Source organism: Drosophila biarmipes, chromosome 2R, assembly GCF_025231255.1.
Source record: "Drosophila biarmipes strain raj3 chromosome 2R, RU_DBia_V1.1, whole genome shotgun sequence".
Lineage (NCBI taxonomy): Eukaryota > Metazoa > Arthropoda > Insecta > Diptera > Drosophilidae > Drosophila > Drosophila biarmipes.
In genome coordinates, this window is record NC_066615.1 from 6,922,947 (window position 1) to 6,945,933 (window position 22,987).

General features: G+C 44.1%; 7 protein-coding genes and 1 pseudogene across 14 annotated transcripts in view; 3 read left to right on the top strand and 5 right to left on the bottom strand.

Moving 5' to 3' along the window:
* The window catches only part of LOC108026648 (protein hu-li tai shao), a 29,214-nt gene extending 27,584 nt beyond the window's left edge, over positions 1–1,630 (top strand). For 2 of the 4 annotated variants that reach the window (XM_050887731.1, XM_050887733.1), the window contains 2 exons: positions 374–441; positions 624–1,630. In XM_050887731.1, the coding sequence (XP_050743688.1) occupies positions 374–441; positions 624–731 (176 nt within the window). In that variant the 3' untranslated portion in view covers positions 732–1,630. Of the gene's footprint in view, positions 1–373; positions 442–616 lie in introns of all 4 variants that reach the window. The other 2 variants (XM_050887730.1, XM_050887732.1) reach the window with 1 other exon arrangement.
* Positions 1–22,987, bottom strand: part of LOC108026730 (calpain-A) — an 80,800-nt gene that overhangs the window by 34,240 nt on the left and 23,573 nt on the right. The gene's annotated exons all lie outside the window — the stretch shown is intronic.
* LOC108026575 (protein CTLA-2-beta) lies at positions 2,692–3,261 on the top strand. The gene is made up of 2 exons (XM_017097527.3): positions 2,692–2,853; positions 2,910–3,261. Exons 1-2 carry the CDS (start codon positions 2,815–2,817, stop codon positions 3,105–3,107), a joined length of 237 nt encoding a protein of 78 aa, XP_016953016.1. The 5' UTR covers positions 2,692–2,814; the 3' UTR covers positions 3,108–3,261.
* LOC108026803 (succinate dehydrogenase [ubiquinone] flavoprotein subunit, mitochondrial) lies at positions 3,425–7,748 on the top strand. 5 transcript variants are annotated; one of them, XM_017097965.3, is made up of 5 exons: positions 3,425–3,562; positions 3,685–3,774; positions 5,209–6,806; positions 6,867–7,017; positions 7,078–7,748. In XM_017097965.3, exons 2-5 carry the CDS (start codon positions 3,718–3,720, stop codon positions 7,255–7,257), a joined length of 1,986 nt encoding a protein of 661 aa, XP_016953454.1. In that variant the 5' UTR covers positions 3,425–3,562; positions 3,685–3,717; the 3' UTR covers positions 7,258–7,748. The 5 variants fall into 5 exon arrangements, with proteins under 5 accessions (XP_016953454.1, XP_016953457.1, XP_016953456.1 ...); XM_017097968.3 differs by having other exon boundaries at positions 3,483–3,562; positions 3,688–3,774; XM_017097967.3 differs by having other exon boundaries at positions 3,541–3,606.
* Positions 7,670–9,548, bottom strand: LOC108026804 (cytochrome b5 reductase 4). Its single transcript, XM_017097969.3, has 2 exons — positions 8,169–9,548; positions 7,670–8,109 (listed from the first exon to the last, which is right to left on the bottom strand). Exons 1-2 carry the CDS (start codon positions 9,491–9,493, stop codon positions 7,812–7,814), a joined length of 1,623 nt encoding a protein of 540 aa, XP_016953458.1. The 5' UTR covers positions 9,494–9,548; the 3' UTR covers positions 7,670–7,811.
* LOC108026521 (endoplasmic reticulum metallopeptidase 1-like) lies at positions 10,227–15,243 on the bottom strand. Its single transcript, XM_017097467.2, has 14 exons — positions 15,223–15,243; positions 14,473–15,164; positions 14,322–14,406; positions 14,145–14,265; positions 13,927–14,081; positions 13,496–13,873; positions 13,140–13,435; positions 13,014–13,083; positions 12,804–12,950; positions 12,235–12,723; positions 12,058–12,174; positions 11,160–11,367; positions 10,832–11,068; positions 10,227–10,324 (listed from the first exon to the last, which is right to left on the bottom strand). Exons 1-14 carry the CDS (start codon positions 15,241–15,243, stop codon positions 10,227–10,229), a joined length of 3,114 nt encoding a protein of 1,037 aa, XP_016952956.2.
* On the bottom strand, positions 16,001–19,544 carry LOC108026886 (endoplasmic reticulum metallopeptidase 1-like). Its single transcript, XM_017098088.3, is given in 11 exon segments — positions 16,001–16,241; positions 16,305–16,796; positions 16,857–17,003; positions 17,062–17,131; positions 17,192–17,487; positions 17,549–17,932; positions 18,000–18,154; positions 18,212–18,332; positions 18,399–18,483; positions 18,545–19,239; positions 19,306–19,544. Coding segments are annotated over 11 exon segments (2,628 nt in total). The 5' UTR covers positions 19,327–19,544; the 3' UTR covers positions 16,001–16,079.
* LOC108026520 (endoplasmic reticulum metallopeptidase 1-like) lies at positions 20,058–22,163 on the bottom strand (annotated as a pseudogene).

Consider the following 22,987-nt stretch of genomic DNA (forward strand, 5'->3'; position numbering starts at 1 on the left):
TGTTCATAAATTAAGATAAGTTTAATCAATGTCCAGGTAACATACTTCATTTTTTATTTATGTTTGCGATTAGTGCATGTCTGCTTGCTTACTAATATTGATTGCCCAAACTGCTGCATGTCCTTGTGTTTGATTTCCCAACCCCGAACTCCATCTATGTACTAATACACCCTCAACCAAAAAGACATTTAATACAATTGATGTTTTAGTTAGACTCTGTTTAGTGCGTGTCCAAAAGGTGAAAGTTCCTGCAAAATTAATATTTGGTATTATGTGTGCGTCCACTGAGTTACATTTGTACATTTGTAGGAAACCCAATCCATATTCGCTGCTGTATTCCGTATTAACTAGTCTTTTCGCCCCTTTACAACAGGTGAAAACGTACAAAACGGCGATCATTCGGAGGCACACCTGAGCACCTTCTCCCAGAGCAGTAAAGAGGTAACTAGTCTGATTAGATCCAGGATCAGCGACCACTTATCATACCCACAAGTTGTAGGCTGACTGCAAACGGTCCATCGTTTGCAACCAGCTTCACTGCATCATGCATTAGCTAACCTCATTTGAATTACTAACCGAAGCCCAACCGATATTCTCACTGCAATTTTCTATTACGGTTCCAGGACGTCTCCACGGACGGGTCACCTAAGAAAGACAAGAAGAAGAAGAAGGGCCTGCGCACACCGTCGTTTTTGAAAAAGAAGAAGGAGAAGAAGAAGGCCGAGGCCTAAGCTCAGGAGCGAGCGGGATCAGTAGGAGTAGCAATCTTGACACCCTCCCACCATCCGTGGGAACCGAGTAAACTAACGACAATGAAACCACGAAAAAAGGAAACTGTAGCCAGATCAGCAAAAGAAGCATTATACAAGAGAGAGAGGCCTAATAAGCAACAAATGAGCAGCTAAAATCGATACAGATGCAACTAAGAGGACACCCCAAAGGCAGCCCCTCCCCCACTTCGCATTCACAGCTTATATCTATTATATAATATAATTGTAACTTTTAATTTATACGATGTCCATGGCACCCAAACCAGCAACGCAATCCACACAATTTGTATGATAACGAAATGGAGATTCGCAGATTCACACGCAATATCCGACACGCCACTTTGTTCTATACAAGTAACTTGCATACAAATCTTCTAGATGTATTAGCTTTTAAACAAAACTACGTAAACACATTACATAGTGAAACAAATGAACAGAAGATAGGGGTCGAAATTCCCAGGCAGCTCTAGAATAAGCAAAGATTTGTTTAAAACAAAGACAGTTTTTGTCTTTAGATACATACAAGCGTGGTACATGCGTATGTACTCATAATACTTAAATGCAATATTTTTTATAAATGCAATAAAATCAATATCAACAACCACAATTTGATATTCTTAGCATGAGTGTGTGATTTGTCAGATCGCTTTTTATGTTTTGTGTTCTCTTGTTTTGTTTTAAATTCCGGGCAGCCACACTTTGCACTCAAACGAATGAATAAATTGTATACATGCAGCAATTGTATTAGTTTTTTATATAAATAATTATATATTTTTATGTACGTAAAACTGTTTATACATACATATACATATATATATTTATAAAAACCAATAAATTATGAAGAAACCAAAATCCAAAAACACACCCGCATTAAATCATGCGATTTCTCTGAGGAAAGCAGAAACACAATCACAGAAGAAAGGGATTTCCCGTAAAATACCTACAAGATTCAAGTTTCAGCATTTCTTTTGTAAGTAGATGTGTTTGATTTGAAATCACTCTCCCAATTATATTCGAAAATACCGATAATGAGCACTGCAACTAACTAAATACGACTGCCATAGCATGTAAAACCTTAAGGCACAACTTAATCGCATTTAAATTTCAAAATAACTGCATTAAAATGTAAACCCCGATTAAAGCCAGATAAATCGAATGTTTCTGCTTTTCCCATCAAAGCCCACCCATTCACACACAAAAACACTCTATATACAACATAACACATGCATTGCTGAGCCTTAGACAAAAACAGCAAAATAAATACTGACGATAATTATATAAAGTATAATTAAACTGATTATTTGCGCAACGACAGAAGCTTATTTCTATCAACTTTTTTGCGGTATCAAGCAAAAAAGTCTGTATGATTTTGTCCCTAGATTAACCTTAGAAATTTGTCAACATTCTCACTCTGTGCAAATAAAAAAACTTTTGAAGAAATCGAACGAAATTCCGGAAAATTTTTTCTTAAAGATCGTTTAGTGTAAGAAATGCATACAAATATATATATTTAAAATCGTATTATATAAAAACAAATAACACGACACACACGAAGGAACAAACACATAATAAATAAAACTTAAAAATTGTACAAAATTCAAAAGCATTTCAAAAAATACTTATTTTAATTGGGTTTTTTTAATATCAAATGAAGGGTAATTCAGTTGAAATCGAAAGGTTTTCTTTTTTCCTAAACAAATATATCCAAATATATAATATTCGTGTATCAAAAATTTTGAAGTCAAATTTTGTGTTTGAAATGTTTTAATTAAATCGTTAAAAATTAACGACAAATCTGCATCCCTTTCTAAAAAGTGGAGCGAAGAGAAAATGCAAAAAAAAAAACTAATGTTTATTTGTGGAATAATTTTCATTAAAGCGAAGTCTTACTGTCATCTACGTCTGCTTTTCGGCGATGTGGCAACTCTGATCAGCTGTATTATCGGTTCTTTGTTGTGTTTATATGTTGTGACTCACGGAAACTGTGATAAAACCTCGAAATTGAAACGAAATTTAGTCTGCCACAAAAAACACAAGTGTCAAGATGTCTTTGGTCACGGATGAAGAGTGGGTGGAGTACAAGGTGAGGAACCCTGTGTCTGTGCCTACGGCGCCATATCCCTAAAGTATAATCCTCAGTCCAAATTCGACAAGAGCTACGAGGCTGAGGAGGACCAGATGCGTCGAGAGCTGTACGCAAAGTCCAAGGCCCGGATTGATGAACACAATCGGAAATTCGAGAAGGGCGAGGTGACTTGGAAAATGGGTATCAACCACTTGGCCGACCTCACCCCCGAAGAATTCGCCCAGCGCTGTGGCAAAAAGCCGCCAAATTGAATACCAGAATCTCAGCCATGGCTCATTTTAAAACAGTGATTTTTTAACGACAGTAATCTCTCTGTGTTTCGAGGAATGCGCATTTGTATTTTTAATGTTTTTCGTTCACCAACCCCCAAAATAAACAATAAATCAGCTGTTTTGTACATTTCAATGATTTTGGTATTTTTGCGCTCTGGTCCCTTTTTTCAGGGGAAAAACAGTTCATTATATGTGGTTCGATGAACCGGTGTTTATTTCGTATTTAAATATGCAAATACGTACGTATAACTGGGGTGGTAGGATTCCGTTCCAAAAATATGTAGGCACATATAAAGACATGTCAATGCACCCTGGAATCTATCGTACTTTGCATTTGCACGCGGGTGATCTGGTTCCGGTTCTTTTGACCTGGAGCGACCCAGTGAACTGAACGGCAGTGCCGACGAGCGGCAGTTCACACACAACATTTGAAAGTTTGTAAACTTTTCCTTTCGATCACATAGACACATCAATACACGTAGTTATTTGTTTTCTAAGAACACCGAACACCTTTTCTTACAAGCGCGTAACCCAGTCTCCGGTCCATCTCTTGCAGCAGCAGTAGCAGAACCCCGCAGCCCAGCCAACCATGTCCGGAATCATGCGTGTGCCATTGATTTTGGCCAAAAATGCAGTCGCATCCATGGTACGTACGTCCCCGGGTCGAAAAAGTGGGTGGCCCCTCCTGGGTTATGCCCTGCAACAGTGGTTATACAACCGGGTCCGCAGAGAACCCAACGGCTCGTGATGTGACAGAAAAGGTCCGAGAAATTGGCCAAAAATGCGCCGCGCCGTAGTTGTGTTATGTAATTTCGTGAATTTTCGTGGGCCAGGTGCTAGCACTGGCCCTTCTGCAGGTCTGCACCGCAGGCCATATGGCGGATACTAATCCCACTAATTGCGCTTGGCAGTTTTCGTGGCTTTAAACCGAAAAGTAAGGTGTGCACCAGCGAGGTTATGTCTGCTGCCGCCCCGCCCCCTGTAGCACTTCGCATGCGAACTCTGGTATCGTGCATTTCGATATGCGTGCAACGGAGGCACTCGAAAAAATTTAGTTTTGGATCCACGACACGCCTCGAAAAGCTTTGTAAGTGCCGCTCAATCGGGGAATTGGCGTAGAAGAGCGGATGATATAGTTAGACAATAAAGAGAGGCAGAGCGATAGGGAGGCACGTCGCCAGCCAACGAATCTAACAGCTGATTATACAATTGAGCTGATCACCCTCCGACCCCCTCCGCAGATTATACACCCCGCGAAAAAGGGCAGTACAATTGCTTGATTTGTCTCTTACATAAGCAGTTATCACTGCAAGTCTCTCTTTCTGCCACTATTATCTCCCCAATGCTACGGCACCAGATCATCTCCCTAGAGGAGCTATGGGACTCCCTCTATCTTAGTCTGTTAATCTTGTTTTCATTTTGCTAGAACTAATTGTCGAAGTGTCCGTTGCAAGACTTTTTCTGCACTTTCCAGCCTTTACTTTTTGGAATCTCTTGATAAGATAACAATCCTTAGCCATTGCGGATACATAATTATTATGGGTAGTCATGAAACCGGTCTATTTTATTTTATAAAAGACCCCTTTAGAACTTACCTTATGCCTGATATGCTATTAAATCCGTACAAACCTATGTATAATGCAACTTACTTATATTTTGATAATGGTTTCATGCAAATGCAATTCCCTAATGCTGTTGAGGAAAGACCAGCAAAGCAGTAATCTTTCAAGTTTACGTAATTTTTCACAAACGATTGTGAATTATGGTTGAATGACTAACGCAAACAATGGATTGACGACTTTATAGACAAGCCGGGCTTCAAAGCCAGTAAATTCTTTTTTCTGCCAAACTGCACCGAAGGGTCATTAAATGTTGCCTTATGACCCTACAGCGCAGCTATATATATGTATCTTTATAACCGATGTTCCATTCCATTCCAGGAAGATATATTAAAGAACAAGTCATTAAGACCGCCATTCTTATTAATTATTAAATTATATAATAATTTTTAAATTACCCTTTAATACAAGTTATGAACTATATCCCTGATCCCTGATTAATCCCTATTTATCCTCTGCAGCAACGTGCCACCGCGATCGGAGTGCAGCGCAGCTATCACATCACACACGGCCGCCAGCAGGCCTCGGCGGCAAACCCGGACAAGATTTCGAAGCAGTACCCGGTGGTGGACCACGCCTACGATGCGATCGTTGTGGGAGCAGGAGGAGCCGGCTTGCGGGCGGCTTTCGGCCTGGTGGCCGAGGGATTCCGCACGGCGGTGATCACCAAGTTGTTCCCCACCCGCTCACACACGATCGCCGCCCAGGGCGGAATCAATGCGGCACTCGGCAACATGGAGGAGGACGACTGGAAGTGGCACATGTACGACACGGTCAAAGGCTCCGATTGGCTGGGCGACCAGGATGCCATCCACTACATGACTCGCGAGGCGCCCAAGGCGGTGATTGAGCTGGAGAACTACGGCATGCCGTTCTCGCGTACCCAGGACGGAAAGATCTACCAGCGCGCCTTCGGTGGACAGAGTCTGAAGTTCGGCAAGGGTGGACAAGCTCATCGCTGCTGCGCTGTGGCGGATCGTACTGGTCACTCGCTGCTGCACACACTTTACGGCCAATCCCTGAGCTACGACTGCAACTACTTCGTGGAATACTTCGCCCTGGATCTGATCTTCGAGGAGGGCGAGTGCCGCGGCGTGCTGGCCCTCAACCTGGAGGATGGCACGCTGCACCGCTTCCGCGCCAAGAACACGGTCATCGCCACCGGCGGCTACGGACGCGCCTTCTTCTCCTGCACCTCGGCGCACACGTGCACCGGTGACGGTACCGCCATGGTTGCCCGCCAGGGTCTGCCCTCCCAGGATCTGGAATTCGTGCAGTTTCACCCAACTGGAATCTACGGCGCAGGATGCCTCATCACAGAGGGCTGCCGCGGAGAGGGTGGATACCTGATCAACGGCAATGGCGAGCGATTCATGGAGCGTTATGCCCCGGTGGCCAAGGATTTGGCCTCCCGTGACGTCGTCTCGCGGTCAATGACCATTGAGATCATGGAGGGCCGTGGCGCCGGACCCGACAAGGATCACGTGTACCTGCAGCTGCACCATCTGCCGCCCAAGCAGCTGGCTGAGCGCTTGCCCGGTATCTCCGAGACCGCCATGATCTTCGCCGGCGTTGATGTGACCCGCGAGCCCATCCCCGTGCTGCCCACGGTGCACTACAACATGGGCGGTGTGCCCACCAACTATCGCGGCCAGGTGATCACCATCGACAAGGACGGCAAGGACGTGGTTGTGCCCGGACTCTATGCCGCCGGTGAGGCTGCTTCCAGCTCGGTGCACGGTGCCAACCGTCTGGGTGCCAACTCCTTGCTGGATCTGGTTGTCTTTGGACGTGCCTGCGCGAAGACCATCGCCGAGTTCAACAAGCCCGGTGCCCCAGCTCCCACCCTCAAGGAAAACGCTGGCGAGGCTTCGGTCGCTAATCTGGATAAGTTGCGCCACGCCAACGGCTCGATCACCACCGCCGATCTGCGCCTGAAGATGCAGAGGACCATGCAGCACCATGCTGCTGTGTTCCGCGATGGACCTATCCTTCAGGATGGCGTGAACAAGATGAAGGAGATCTACAAGCAATTCAAGGACGTCAAGGTTGTCGATAGGTGTGCTATAAATATAATATAGTTTTTTTAGTTCTACCTAACATTTCCTTCCTTCTAAAGGTCCCTTATCTGGAACTCCGATCTGGTGGAGACGCTGGAGCTGCAGAACTTGCTGGCCAATGCCCAGATGACCATTGTGAGTGCTGAGGCGCGCAAGGAATCGCGCGGTGCCCATGCCCGCGAGGACTTTAAGGTTCGCGAGGATGAATATGTAAGTTTCCGATACAATCAATCTTCCAAACTGTGTGCTAATGGTAGTTATTTCTTGCAGGATTTCAGCAAGCCCATTGAGGGTCAGCAGAAGAAGCCCATGGATCAGCACTGGCGCAAGCACACGCTCTCGTGGGTGTGCAATGACAACGGAGACATAACGCTGGACTACAGAAACGTGATCGATTCCACGCTGGACAACGAGGTCTCCACTGTGCCGCCAGCAATCCGCTCCTATTAAGTCTAGATTTGGAGTTGCAGGACACCCGCATACACACCATACCATCACACAATCACATTTACGGATGTCTACTTAAACGTCTTTGTGGGGCGCCAGTAAAACAATTTGTCAAGTCGCCAATGTGCTGCAAAGTGCTACCATCTGGTAACTAGGAACTGGGCAGCGGTTCCTGGCGTTTTGCGATGAAATGTAAAACCAGCTTTTCTGTACATCCTATATATTCTTTATATATCAAACTTTTCTGTTTCTATTTATCTTTGTACGCTGCCCTCCATTTGGTTACTTTTTGGTTGTCGGTTATTTACAATTCTTCATAAGCGAATAGTGTGTACGAGTAGGCAACGAGTAAGTTTGAGGCGATTTTGACGATGCAGCCTGTTCACAAGCAAATGAAAAAACAAATCCAACTACAATTTTCTAGTATTTGTTAAACTTATTAAATTATTAAAACGAAAACATGTAAGAACAATAAAAAACAACAAAAGTCGAAACCGTTTGCTATACAGTAAATAAAAGTGATGAAGATTAAGTGCGCAATGAAATAACTTTTTCATTTAGCCGCGGAACACATGCATTTGGTTAGGCTCAACATCAAGTTGCTTCAAAATATCTATGGCAGCGGTATTGAAACCACTGGGTCCACATATGGCCACATAAGTACATCGTCCAGGTTGCTTTTTCTGGAACATTGGGGTCAGAAGCTCCAGGGATATCCTTTGAGGACTATTTTCGCATTGGGAAAGGTAGTTTGTGCAGCTGAATCTCTCGTCCCGGGAGTGTATTTCCTCCAGTTTTTCTTTTAACCAGATGTCCTCTTGGGTTTTGTTGAAGTACATCAGCTGCAGGCTCTCACTGTGAATTTAAGGAGTATGTAAATAGTGTCCGGCTTCAGAGCTCCATTATTAACTTACATTCGATTTGTGTTCCTCTTCAGGACTGGTTGAATTAGAGTTAAAATGGGCGTTAACCCGCTTCCTGCTGCCAGCAGTAGAATGTTTCTGTGCGCTGTGATTTCAGAGAGCTGGAAGGTTCCACGCGGCGTGGTCAATTGGACGCGGGATCCTGCTTGGAGTTGATGCAGGTGTCTGGAGACGGGACCATTGGGATATTTTTTGATCAGAAAACTTAAACACCCTAAACTAGAAGAGGATTTCTCATCTAAATGTAGGTAGGACGGATCCACAGGTGTGTAGCTTCGCTGTACTGGTCCACCTTCCAGGGTCGCTTCTATATCCAAATGATAACCCACTGGCAGAAGCATAATTACCTCCCGCTGCACGCTTTGCAAGATGAAGTCAAAGGAATCGTGATTGAAATCCTTGCTTTCTGTTACTTCATACTCGTAGCTTTCTTCTTGTGTGCTGGTGGACTCCAGTTTGCTGGCTACATGTGTGCCATACGTTGGCCAAGGTTCCGCCTCCTCCTTGACCAAGACCAACTCAATCTTTCCCGTCTCTGGACCGATCTTCGCTGCCTTTGGAGGCCACACCACAGTGTTGCTTAGCTGAAAGTCAAAGGTGTGCCAATTGTGCTGGACTAAGACCCGCACTGTCAGCTGCAAGGAATCTTTTCGTCGGACTAGCAATCCCGGATTGGCCAAGCTGCGGGTGTAGAAAATTAGGGTAAGTTCGCCCCTCTGCTGGATCCAATCAAAACGGGGCACAATCTCTGGAGGCTTCAAAAGCGCACTGGTAATAGTGGGGCTATCTTTCGGGGGTTTTGTATCCGTATCCTTCAGCGGTCCCACATAGCATTTCCCCAGCAACTGCGGATAGTTCACCCAGGCGTGTACCTCGTCGAAAAGTTTGGTTGCATCGCGACCAACTCCTCGCATGAGCTCGTCCACTCCGCCGGGATGGAAGTCCATGTAGCGGGTAACATTGAACACACGACCTCGAATCGCCATCCAGGCGTCGTCGACCTTGTTGTGCCGTGCCAATTCCAGCCGGGAGACGGGCACCACACGTCCTCCGGTTCCCGATAAATCCGCTCCAGAATTGCACAGCCGTATCCAGCTCATCAGAGAGTACCCCGGCTTCAGGGCGCACTTGTTGCGAGGATTACCGGTGGCCGAGCCAGAAGCGGAGGATGATGAGGGTCCATTGGAGCTGGGGTTCAGCTTCTGAGGCGCGGTTACCGGCAACTGGAGGCCACCGCCGGGTCCAGCGAGGGCCACCACTTGCGGTGGCTTCATCGGTTCTTTGCTGGCGGGGGGTTTGAGGGACGGATCGGACATTGTCAGTCCTAAGAAGCGTTAACCACGGGAGTCAACAAGCTATCAATAGTTACACCGAACAGCTGTTTAAGCAAATGGTTTAAGGAACCAGTGAGTTCGCCCAAACGAACTAGTTTTCAGCATTTTGGCGGTTGATTTAAATTTAATGCATGAGTATTTAGGGTTTTTACCTAATCAAACTTAATACAACGGGAGGATGGCTACAGTAAATTAATATTACAATTTTATTGTTAAAGTTCGTAAATTTTAGAAATATAAATCAATAAAGAGAAGGCAGCGAAAAAACTGGCGTGGGGAAGAATTTAACTTTTTATTTCGTACAGGATACTCTCGAAACAATCTGTTTAATGATACTAATTTATCTTTGTATTTAGTTCTGTTGTATTTAAAATTTAATTGTTAAATCGATTAAAAAACGTGAGTTATAACTTATAGCGGTGGTAATCAGCTGGCCACTCAGTCAGCACCGCAAAGTCGGGGAATCCTGGGCAACTGAATCGCCTGTCGAATTCATAAATTGCCTGGCGACTCCTACTTGGACTACGCACTCATTGAAGTCGCTACCGGTTTTTTGGAAAATAATATAACTATTTTAAGCAGTGATGAGGATATTAAAATAAACCAAATGCGTACTTCAAGTTCAAGAGTTAGGATTACAGGTGAGTCTATCCACACCGGAGCTGAAGTAGACATAATAAGGTGGGCTGGTGGCTAAGTAGATTTCCTCTCACGACTACTTGGTGATGGTTACGTCCTCTTCCGGCTGAATAAACAAGCTGGAGTGATCCGTGTAAAAGATCTTGAGCTCGATCAGCAGGATATTGTCATCATCTATGTATCACTGTTCTGTTTAGGAGCTCCAGGGGCAGTCCAGGGGAACCGTCTCCACGTGCGTATTCCAAGGCAACCTCATTCCGTTTAGGCGACTATTCATGTAACGGCGGTCGGGGATTGCCATTCCGCACAGCATGTACTTAGCACAATCTCGTTCCATGCCCACCATGCCGGTCAAATTTACACTGGCTTCCACCAGGAGAGCAGTACCACGCCGATCATGAAAATTAAACAGGTACCCCGACTCATCCTTACTGACCGTTCCACTGAATTCGTAAAATTCGCCGCACGTGCAAGAAATAGAAAAGCCGATTTAATAGAAGTCGTAGTTAAAGCTATTTGTCCAAAAAGTTGATTTTGGACATTCGTCTTAGGACGATGAGGAAAACCAATTTGAGTTGAGCTGGCTATGTAAATAGTAGCTGCGCTCATGGCTATTAGGAACACAATAATAAAGCCGGATCGATGGGACTTATTAACAAGCAAAATCTGAAATGGGGCTACCAAAGTTAGAGAGCAGAAGATTAAAAGAAGAATTCTCCTTGGCTCCATTGAGAAGAAACTGCTGAAACTTTTCCCTGGTGGTGGTTAACACTCGCAGTACCTTCAGGGCGGAGACCACCATGTGAGCCGCATCACCGGCAGACGGAGTCGCGGGCTTGGAATAAAGGTGGGTATTGACCAGGAGGTAATCCTCGCTTGTGCTGTTCTTGGTCGTACCTTTGATCACTATATTCTGTACTGCCTGATATTAGAAGAGCGCAACAGCCTTGACATACGAAACGGAACCTATTTGTCGGTCAATCTCTATGTCGAAAAAGTTTCTCAGAACGTTTGCCCAGTGCCAGCTCGCTCAGCAGAATCTGAACGGTGTTGTTCTCATTCGCATAGCTGTCGACGAGCTTTGTGCCGATTTTATCGCAGTCGTACAAATTGGACTGGGCACGTTCGGCGATGAAAACTCCCTTGGATACATCTTCCAAGGTATTGGCACGAGGAGGGCGACGCCGAGGAAAAGGAAATCGTATAACAACAATGATCTACCGGTAAACTACAAAGAACTTTTAGGGATTTTGATATTTTTTCCGAGAGTGCTCTTTAATGTGGCTGTCTCTCGTCATTTAACTTAAGTAAATCAAAGAACATTTATTAAAAGGTCAAGAACTGCCAAAATATGCGTACAAGAAAGTCCTTGTCTAACATTTTCTTGCTTTGTGACTATTCCTCCGCCAAAAGTAGACTGAAATTAAGTCTCTTACTTGGGCCTTTATACCCAAAATTTCGACGGATCATAATAATAACAACCTTCTGCAAATCAACTAAACGTTTGCTTATCGTATTGGCCGTTTATGGTTATTTATAACCATTTTAAAGCAATAAAAGTGGAGGTAGTCGTGCAGAGATTGCAGTTAATAGTGTTATTGATTTAATTGAAATAAGATTATACTAACGTAGCTTAACAATTAATCTTCAAAATCAAAAGTCAAGTGACTTATTAAATTAAATTTCCACTGATACAGCTATTTGATTTCACTTCTGATAAGTAATTTTTATGGTTTCAGACCTTGTTGCTATATAATAGTAATACTTGTACCCGTTGAAACTGATAAAATTCAAGAAATAGCTCCTTGGAAATTTTGTATTATTTATTATTTACGAAATTCAAAGTCGTACCTCTTAATCAACTAAAATATGTATCGATGGTAGTCCGCTGGCCATTCAATCAGGACCGCGGAGTCGGGGAATGTCTTGGCGAATTCCTGAGCAGTAAGGTCGCCAGAAGTATGCATAAACTGCCTGCCAACTCCGACTTCACAGACTGGTACGTTGAAGTCTCCGTTGGATTTCTATAAAAGCGAATTCCATTAAGTATTCATTTCAGGAAGCAAGGGGCTTCGACGTCCTACCTGGATCTCAATGGTTACGATGAGAGGGGAACCATCCACGCCGTAAGTGAAGAACATGTAGTAGGGAGGTGTACTGGACAAGTAGCTTTCCAGTAGAGACCACTTGGTGATGGTCGCATCCACATAGGGCTGGATGTACAGCGTCGAATGGTCTGTGAACCGTATCTCGAATACGAACCGAACGGTCTTGCCATCATCCAAAATAGTTTTGTTCAGGAGCACCAATGGTTCCTCGGTCGCCGGTTCTATGGGTATTTCTCGTGGCAACCAAGTTCCGTTGAGACGACTCTTTACATAGCGAGAATCGGGATAGGGCACTCCGCACATCATGTACTTGGCGCAGTCGGATGCCATGCTCACCATGCCAGTCAGATCCACTTTGGCTTCCAGCAGGGGAGCACTACCTCGACGATCCTGGAAGTTGAACAGATATCCGGACTCGTCCTTGCTAATGGTTCCATCGTATTCGTAAAATGTCCGGCGCACATGCTGCATGGGAAAGAGGAAGTTGTTAAAATGTTTTGAGCAAAACTTATATTTTAGGATTCCAATGTTCTTAATTCACTTACCAAGTAATACACCCGTTCGACATTAGTCTTCGGACGATATGGGAAACCAATTTCCGTGGAGCTGGCAATGTAAATAGTGGCCGCATTTACGGCCAATAAAGCCACCAGAATGAGTCCCGATCGCCGTGAGATATTTATAAGCAAAATCTAATGGTTCAGAGGTAAGAAAGTAAACAAAAATCTGCAATAATAAGCAGTAAACCAACATACCAAGAATCCCATTGAAAGTATAGTTCCCAAGGCGGCCAAGGCAGAAATGATCAAGTCAGGATTAGTGGTCCTGAAATGACAACGAATTTGAAAACCATATCCTCATAATAACCCAGCCATATTTACTGTCCGAAACGACCCATCATGGGAGTGAGAATTACGATGAATGTGTAGAACAGATAGCTATTGTAAAGGAAGGGGGCAACCTGGATCAGTTTTACGATCGCAGTCCATGAGTATCCGCGGTCCTGGAGAGTGGTCACCAAATTGAGAGCTAGGGGGACGACATAGAAGACCAGAGTCCACGTGACGATGTAGGTACTACGCAGGCCGTAATAGTTGATGGCAATCCCAAGGATCGAAAGAACAATAGCATGTCCATGGAGAGCCATTTGCAGTTGGTGGGCGTAGCTAAGTTTTTCCTGTGGATAAAGGTTCGTTACTGCACAGGTTAACTAGTTGTTTCAATATCTTAAGCTCACATTCTTCTGTAGCTTGAGGTAAATGAAGCTGGGAAGAGCCAGTCCCACGAGACTTGGGCAAACATACAAGCCCAGAGAAAGAGCCGGAGTGCTGAAGTAGGTGAGCGAGAGTCCGTACTTGTCAAACATATACGCCACCGCTATGGGAAGAGCTAGTCCCAGCACAAAGGCTATCACTTGGAGGACAAGGATGAGGACGAACCAACTCTGGACCTGTGCGGAGGTCACATTGGAGACCTCTGCTATGCGCAAAAGGGATACGTAAACCAGGATAATGGCGGCAGCAGCCACGGCATAGTTGAGGGTTTTTCCACTCTCCGCCGAGTAGCTAACGAAGAACAATCCTAGGACATCGAAGAACACGGCCTTTCCGGTCTCCTAAAGCGGAAAAACATTAGAAGGTATTTGGGAGTATTTGGTCTGTAAATTACAGTGGTGTCAGCCAGTTCCGGGGCATTGGCAAGAGCTTTAACCAGGGCGAAGAGGTTGTCTCCAGTGTTTTGAATAGAAGCCCGTGGTATAATGTCGTATTGGTCGTACTTTGTGTGATAGACGAAACCGTTGCAAACCAGACCAATATCGTAACCTGCGAAGTAAAATAGGTTCATCTTGTTACGTCGATTGAATATTTTTATGTGTAGTTCCTTACCAACGAGGTCACCATACTCGGTGAATATATCAAAGTCAGTATCCGAGGGCACAATACCAGTCTGGAATATTTCCTCAGCCATGGTGGTAGCAAATGGATGTTTCGCGTTCTCTTTGTAGTACTGCAAACATTGATTGATTTTGATTTTAATTTAAAAAGACTATACCTTGACTATACCTTGACAAGCCATGTGTTGTTTGGTCCTGTCTGGAATAACAGCTCCTTACACCCACTGCCAGCTGCATCCAAATTAATTACGACCCTTTAAAAGCACAAATTAAAGGACAAGCTTCGTGAAATATACCAGACAAAGATATATTTGACTTACTTGCAGTACGGTGCCCATTTGTGTGAACTGAGGAAGCCGTCAGATGCCTGCAGGGAGTTCTCCTCGGAACCGTTGAAGAGAAAGATAATTGGGTGGCTTAGCTTTTCCGTCGAGGTTGTGATAATCCTGATCACCTCCATCATGGTCACAATCATGTGACCCGCATCGCCGACAGATGGACTCGTTGGCTTTGAGTCAAAGTGGGAGTTCACCAGCAGGTAGTTTTGGCTCGTACTGCCCTTGGGCGTTATTTTAACCACTATGTTTTGCACAGCTTGGTATTGGTATTGCGCTCCACCCCTCACATACGAACCATAAGCAAGTTGGTGGTCGATCTCCATTTCGAAATAGTCTTCTAGAACATTTGCCTTAATTAGGGCCAGTTCCCTAAGAATAAACTGGACGGTTTTGTTCTCGTTTCCATCGCTTCCGACCAACTTGGTGCCGATCTTTGCAAAGTCGTAGAGATTTGCCTGGGCACGGTCGGCGATGAAGACTCCCTTGCCCACATCCTCGAGGGTATTGACCTCAGGAAGGCGGTAGAAGAGCGGCACTACGACGGACAGGAAGAGTGAGGCCCAGAAAAGGACGAACCCACCAGCCATATACCATGGAATCTTGGGGATCTGACTCCTACGTCCCACGTTCTTGTTTGCTTTGGCCGATTCAATTGAATCAACTGATTCCGACAACTGGAAAGGGGTTAAATAGTTTACCAATCACTCTTTAATTGTTACAATCATTTCTTACAAGAAGATCCTTGTCGCCCATTCCGCCGGTCTTTGGCTGCTGTTCTGAGCGATGTATTCAACAGAATGAGACTGATTGGAAAGTGGAGTCCCTTATATTCAAAAACGGTGGGAATAACCTTTAACAGTAATTAGCATTTCAGTTATCGTAGACGTTTCGTTTAAGATTAAGAGCAAGATTATGGATTATTACCTATTAAACGTAATAAAAGCGGGGATGGATTAAATAAAATAACGAAAAGCGAAATATTTTGCAGTACAAAAAAAACATTTTACCATTTTAGTACAACATATAAATATTCATTAACGTTGATCGACCATCTTAATGATTATAAAACATTTAGTATATGTACAGTATGCCATTATTCCGATCTAAGCCCAAATCCATAACCATATACCAATTATACTCGTAATTATAGTCTCGTTTTATTTAATTGAAAAAAAAGGAAACAAAACTAATATAGCACCCCTCTTTTGAATCGAAGAGTAATCCAACGAGTACCTAATCGTTGTGTCTCAAGCATTTTCGCACGCCTTTTTTGTTGATAGCGGATCTTTATGGTTTCAGACCCACCGCAACATCATGATTGGAACCAATGATACTGCTAACTACTTGAACACATACAGTTTTAATCCAAGGGCCACTCGAACTCGTTTATGAGGCACGAAGGTGCCTTTCAATGAGCATAAGGGATCGCATTTCCTTATCGTGTAAGGACCTCCCAACGCAAAATAAAGTTTGGTTTCATTTTGTTTCTATTTATTCCTTTAGTCTGCTTTTGCTAATAGAACAAAATATTTAAAAAATGCTAAAAATTATGTTTATCAATTAAACTTATTGGATAACTAAATATTAATTTAGAATTGGTATTTCTTATAGATAGCTGGCCATTGAATGGTAACGGCATAATCTGGGAAAGTTTTGGAGAACTGGACCGCTTCCGCGTCGCCATCAACGTGCATGTAGTGTGCTGAAACTCCCAGTTCGAAGAGAGGGACGTTGAAGTCGGCGTCGGATTTCTAAGGAAACAAAGGGATATAAAGATATATAAAGACTTGAACTTTAATGTAGGCATTGCATACCGTAAGATCGATGGAGAAATCGAGTGGTGTATCGTCGATTCCGAAGGAATAGTAGATGTGATAAGGTGGTGAGTTGGTGGCTAGGTATTCCTCGAGGAACGACCAGCTGCTGACGGTTACATCCTCGTTGGGATGAATGAAAATGCTGGTGTGATCCGTACAGTTCAGATTGAACTGGAACCGAATTGTCTTGCCATCGGCCAGCAGGGTCTTGTTACGCAGCTCCAGGATCGGCTCAGCTGGCGTCCAAATCGGATTCTTTCGCGGAAGCCACATGGTATCGTCCATGGCCTCCACCCACCGATGATCGTATAGGGGCATTCCGCACATCATGTACTTGGCGCAGTCGGATGTCATGTTGACCAGGCCGGTGAGATCCACATCGGAGTCCTGCAACGGGGTAACTCCGCGACGATCCTGGAAACTGAACAGATATCCGGACTCATCCTTGCTGACGGTTCCATCGTACTCGTAGAACACACGGCGCACTTGCTGCAAATTATCAGGATATTAGTGGTACACTTGGTTTTAGTCACTAGATTTTAAACCCACCAAGTAGGGAACTCGCTGTACGTTGGTCTTGGCGCGGTACGGGAATCCGATATCAGAGGAACTGGCGATGGTGACAGCGGCTGCGGCCACGGAAAACAGGGTGAGAAGAACGAGTCCTGATCGGCGGGACATGTTAATCAGTAAAATCTGGGGGTTAAGAGCAATATTTTAGCTTGGGTAAAAAGTCGGTTCAATGATGGCTTACCAGGAAACCCATGGATAGTATGGTTCCCAGGGCAGTCAAAGCTCCAATGATCAAGTCTGGATTGGTACCCCTTAAAATTGAAGAATTTGCATCAAAATTCACAGATTAAGATTCAAGTTAGACTACTTACAGTCCAAAGCGACCCATCATTGGCGTGAGTATCACAACGAAGGTATAGAAGAGGTAGCTGTTATACAGGAACGGAGCCATCTGGACCATCTTCAAGATGCCCGTCCAGGCAAACCCGCGGTCGTGCATGGTGGTAAGGAGATTGAAGGCCAAGGGCAGGACGTAGAAAACGAGAGTCTATGTTAGAACGTAGGTGGTCCGCAGACCATAGTAATTGATGCCAATGCAGAGAACCGAAAGGACGGCAGCGTGACCATGAAGTGCCAGTTGAACTTGTTGGGCGAATGCAATCTTCTCCTGTTCAGGTGTGAACGGGTTAGCTTTATGGGGTACGACTTGGTATATCCCATCAACTCACATAATTCTTCAGCTTCAGATAGATGAAACTGGGCAGTGCCAGTCCCAGGAGACTAGGGCACACGTATAGGCCGACCAAAAGCGATGGAGTGGCGAAATAGCTGAGGGAGTATCCGTATTTGTCTAGGCCATAGGCCACCAAAAGAGGAAGGGCCAGACCCAGAACAAAGGCTATCACCTGGACGACTAGAACCAAGACGAAGGAGCTCAGGACCTGTTCGGAGCTGACACTCGACGTATCCGCCATGCGCAGCAAGGATACATAGACCAGGATAATGGCGGCTGCAGCCACGGCGTAGTTAAGCTTCACACCTGTGTCGGCCGAGTAGCTAATAAAATACAGCCCCAGGACATCAAAGAAGATGGTGTTTCCACTTGGGTTGGCCTGATAAGGACAAGAGGATTTTCAAAGTCACTTAAAAGAGCGGCACCACTAGTACAGAATAACCTACGCTGGGATAAAGCAACTCAGTGGCATTAGAAAGGGTGCGAACCAATCCGAGAAGATTGTCTCCTGTGTTCTGAAGAGCCGCCCTGGGGATCACATCAATGCGATCGTACTTAGTGTGGTACACGAATCCATTGATGCACTGCCCAATATCCAGTCCTGCCAGTGAAAACGATCATATTTGATAAAAAACAATCAATTGTTAGCTTAGCTCACCAACAAGGTTTCCGTATTCAACGAAAATATCAAAGTCTGTGTAGGATGGCACAAGTCCAGTTTGAAAGATTTCCTCAGCCATGGTGGTGGAAAAATAATGCTTGGCGCTCTGCTTGTATACCTGGGTGATGTGGTGTCGAAAAATAAGATTATAAACACTTCCTAAAGGAAATACAAATATTCTTACATTGACCAGCCATGGGTTGCTTGGACCCGACTGGAACATGAGTTCGCGGCCTCCACTTCCAGCTGCATCCAGGTTGATAACAGCCCTGAAAGATACAGCTGTCATAAGCCTTGTGGACCTTGGTTACGCGAGCTTCTTGAACCTACTTGCAGTTTTTTGCCCACTTGTGGTAGGCAATGAATCCGTGGGATGCCTGCAGCGAATTCTCCTCGGACCCGTTGATCAGGAAGACAATGGGGTGCTCGAACGATTGCCTGGATGACGAGATCACTCGCAACACCTCTAGGATGGAGACCACCATGTGCCCATCATCGCCGGTTGAAGGACTGGTGGGCTGGGAGTCAAAGTGGCTGTTGACCAGGATGTAGTTTTCGCTGGTGGTGCCCTTGGGAGTGAGCTTAACCACGACGTTCTGGATGCCCTGATACATGTTGACCAGATTCCACTTTACATACGCACCGTAGGCATGCTGCAAGTCGATTTCCATGTCGAAGAGGTCCTCCTGAATGTTCGCCTTGATCAGATTCAGTTCTTTAAGCAGGAACTGCACAGTCTTATGCTCGTTTCCATCGCTGCCGACCACCTTGGTGCCAATGGCTTCGAAATCATAGAGATTGGCCTGGGCACGCTCGGCTATGAAGACACCTTTTGAGACATCCTCTACTGTGAGAGGTTCGGGCAGACGGTAGAAGAGGGGCTTCACAACCGCAACGAAAAGCAGTCCCCAGAACAGGACAATGCCGCCGGCAAAGTACCAGGGAAGTTGAAGAGGTTCTTTTGCGTTTTTACCATGCTTTCTGGAGAACGATTTGATTCCGTCCTCGACGGGTTCGTCCAAAATCTGAAGAACGGAACCAAGGAACATATTTAGTTTATTTACTCATGTACTTTTAACGACAGTTCTTACGAGTTTGTCCTTGTCGCCCATCGTTGTACTGCCGTCTATGCCCCACTTGCGAAATGGGAGTCAAAACTAGACAGACTTGTCCCGCTTATTCAGAGCTTTTATATACCAGAAGTAGTCACCAATTTTATCAGTCGTATCTTTAATTGTTTGTAGTATGAACCTTTTTTATATGCCCTATTCAAATACTACTCAACAACTTAAAGCAGCGAGGGTCGCTCCAAAAGAACCAGCACGTTGAAGGTCTGTTTAGATTTGCTTTCGAAATATCGCATCGTTCGTACTATGTTATGAATGGATAAGTTTCAATGTAAAATAGGTAAGGCATTTGTATAAACCCATAAAGAAATATGCTATTCTTTGTCTCCTCAATAATACTAATTATTTTAGTTGGTGGGTTTTGTTAACCTATATTCGTAATTGCTTGAACTGCTCTTAAAAGGGCAACGCATTTTATGGTGGGTTATAACCGTAAAGCTTGAGAATATAGCCGATAGCTGAAATCTGATAGCCCAAGCCATTTCGATTTTTTCTTTCTTGAAGATAAGAAATGATTTGGGGACCAAACTGAAGTTGTTACCAAGTACACGGGCGCCATGGGAAAACAATTATTTCTTACTTATACCCAAGGCATCGAAGTGCTTTATTGTAGGTAAATTCAATCTTCGCGACATAATTTATTGGTTCATAAAGTGGCTTGTTTAACTCGGCACACGCGCTTGATAATGAAATTAATAATCGTCGATGATACCATATCTGTTTAATTGAAAATTACCATTTTATTCATATCCAACAAATATCTAAATCCTTTACTTGTGGTTTTTATTAAATGTATCTTTTCTTTAGGTATAAATTTACTTTTTCTAACTCTTATTTTCTTTTTTTGACATCCCTAATGTAACTTTATTTTTTAACATATGTTTTGGTGGTCATTTACAGGCTAGGGGACTTCTGTATAATCAAGATCAAACCATTCTACTTGCACGGCGTAGTCGGGAAAAGACTTGGCAAATTTCTGGCTCAGCTGATCACCCTGGTCGCCAATAAAGTGGGCGCACACATCCAACTGGAAAAGAGGCACTTTAAAGTCCCCATTAGATTTCTATAGGGGAAAATCATTATAATTATTGCGGGAAAGTTATTTACAAGAATGGAAAACCGAGAGTTCGGTGAAAAAGGATAATGGCGATCTGTTGTTGCCGTATGAGAAGTAAACATAAACAGGTAATTTGCTGTCCAATGTACTTGATTGGGAAGGACCAGTTGGTAATGTTCACGTCCTCGTATGGTTGGAAAAACAGACTGGTGTGATCGGTCGTATTAATCGTGAGCTTGAACCGCACACTGAACCGGAAAGTAAGTATAAAAACTGGGAAATCTTTAGTTGAAACCCACTTGCCAAGGCGCCCCATCGTAGCAATCATCGTCTGCACTAGGGTATACAGCAGAAAGCTGTTGTACAGAAAGCCAAAAATTTGTAGGATAACCACTGCTCCTGTCCAGGAAATTCCTTGGTCGTGCAGAAGCATAACCAGATTGATAGCCAGGTTCAGATTACCGGAACCGCCTGTATAAGGGCGTGAGCATGAAGAATCATGTGTAGTCGTTGGCGAAAATAAGTTTTGCTCTGAACGGACATATTCACCTACAAGTCTCTGGAAAACTAATGAGTGTACTTTACTTACGTGTCGTGGAACGCCCAGAAAAATGAAGGGCGGCAAAATCAAGCCGAAAAGACATGGGCATACATACAATCCGAACATCAACTCCTTTGCGCTAAAGTAAGTAAGACTCAAGCCCCTACTATCGAAATATTTTGCAATCCCTATGGGCAGACCTAAGCCCAGGGCAACGGCCAGGATTTGTACGATTAAAATCAGAACGAACCAGAACATCATAAAATAATTGGTAGACACGTCCGATTGGTTTGCCATGCGACCCAGGGATAAGTAGATAAGCAGTACGGCCGCTATAGCCACAGATAGGTTTAGAATAATGTCAGTCTTGTTAGTGTAGTTTATGAAAAACAGTCCCAAGACGTCAAAAAACACCGATGGTCCCTGTTCGTAGTCCTATAAAGGGAGTAGAATTGTTATAAGTCATGTTAGGACCAAGATAAGGGGACATACCGCGGTGTTTCGTAGCTCCGTGGCATTGGATAGGGCGCGCACCAAACTGAGAACGTTTTCACCCATGCTCTGAACAGAATCAGGTGGGATAATGTCAAAGGTATCGTACTTGGTGTGGTAGGTATAGCCGTTGATGTTCTGAGCCAAGTCCAAACCTAAGAAAGAACGTTATAGGGAAAAATGTTTAGTTTTCACTCAAGCCTACCTATGAGGTTTCCACGTTTTCCTGGTGTAGGACATCACTCGCAGCACCTCCAAGATTATGGCCACCATTTGACCTGCGCCGCCGGCGGAAGGACTTGTTGGCTTGGAATCGAAGTGACTGTTGACCAGGAGGTGCAGTTCTTCGGACTTACCTTCACAACTATGTTTTGCACTCCCTGATACTTGTTCACCATTGTCCAGTGAATGTACGATCCCGATACCTCCTGAAGATCAACTTCCATGTCGAACAAGTCGTCCAAGACCTTCTGCTCGATCAAAGCCAGTTCATTCATTAGGAACTGGACAGTTTTAACTTCGTTATTTTCGCTGCCAACTACTTTGGGTCCGATTTTGACTAGATTATATAGGTTATCCATGGCCCGTTGGGCAATAAAAACGCCCCTGGAGGCATCCTCAATGGTTTTGGGACCCGGAACGCGATGGAACTACGACTGACAGAAAAAGAAGCAGCCGAAACAGGAAAAACCCACTGGCCAAAAAAAACAGGCCCCTCTGGGGTTCCGCAATCGTTTACTCAGCTTTTTGCCGGATGTCTTGAACGCCTGAAATTAAAATATTTTGAAAAACAGTTGCGCTAAACTTTTAAAAGAGTTTTAGTAGATCTTCGATATCACTAGCACGAATCTCCTTCTAAAATGCGACTGGTGATCAGTTCCCAATGGTAACTGCTTTTATAAACTTCAAACCTCACACATAATTGATTTCATATCTAGATATGATGGCCGTTATTGTGATGGCTAGTTTATGTATGGATATCAAGAAATATTAAGATACTTAAAGCGTTTTGATTTTATAGGGTCTTAAAGAGATGTGTAAAAGTGCAAACCGTTCTGGTTCCATTATCTAGAAACCATTTAAGTAATCTCCCCACTTCAAGCTGTCCGATAAATGTACACATGCATTTTTTAAATTGACCTTTTGAAGTGCAAAAACTACCCTCACTTTCAAGCAACTGATTTATGAGATAATAACCATAATTTCATTAATGCTGTTATCAAACAATAAACTTTTCCTCGATTGGGTGGAGAAGCTTTTTAGTTTTAGACCCAGCTTAGAAATGTAAAATATATAACACCTACCTCTGATAGGAAATCCATATTGACAAATTTATGTCTTCTTGTTCTATTGCCTGGCGTGCTGACTCTTACTCGTTCGTACAGTCATTAACTAGTCAGCAGATTCTTTTGTGGAAACCCCCTTTTTTGACGTTGTTTTCGGTGTTGAGAGTTTGTGCTTATATAACAGTCAACAGTTAAGAGTGATATTGTATCACTTTTGTTTGTATCTCGCACTGAGCAGCTACTTTTCATATTTTATTTTGTCGAATGTGT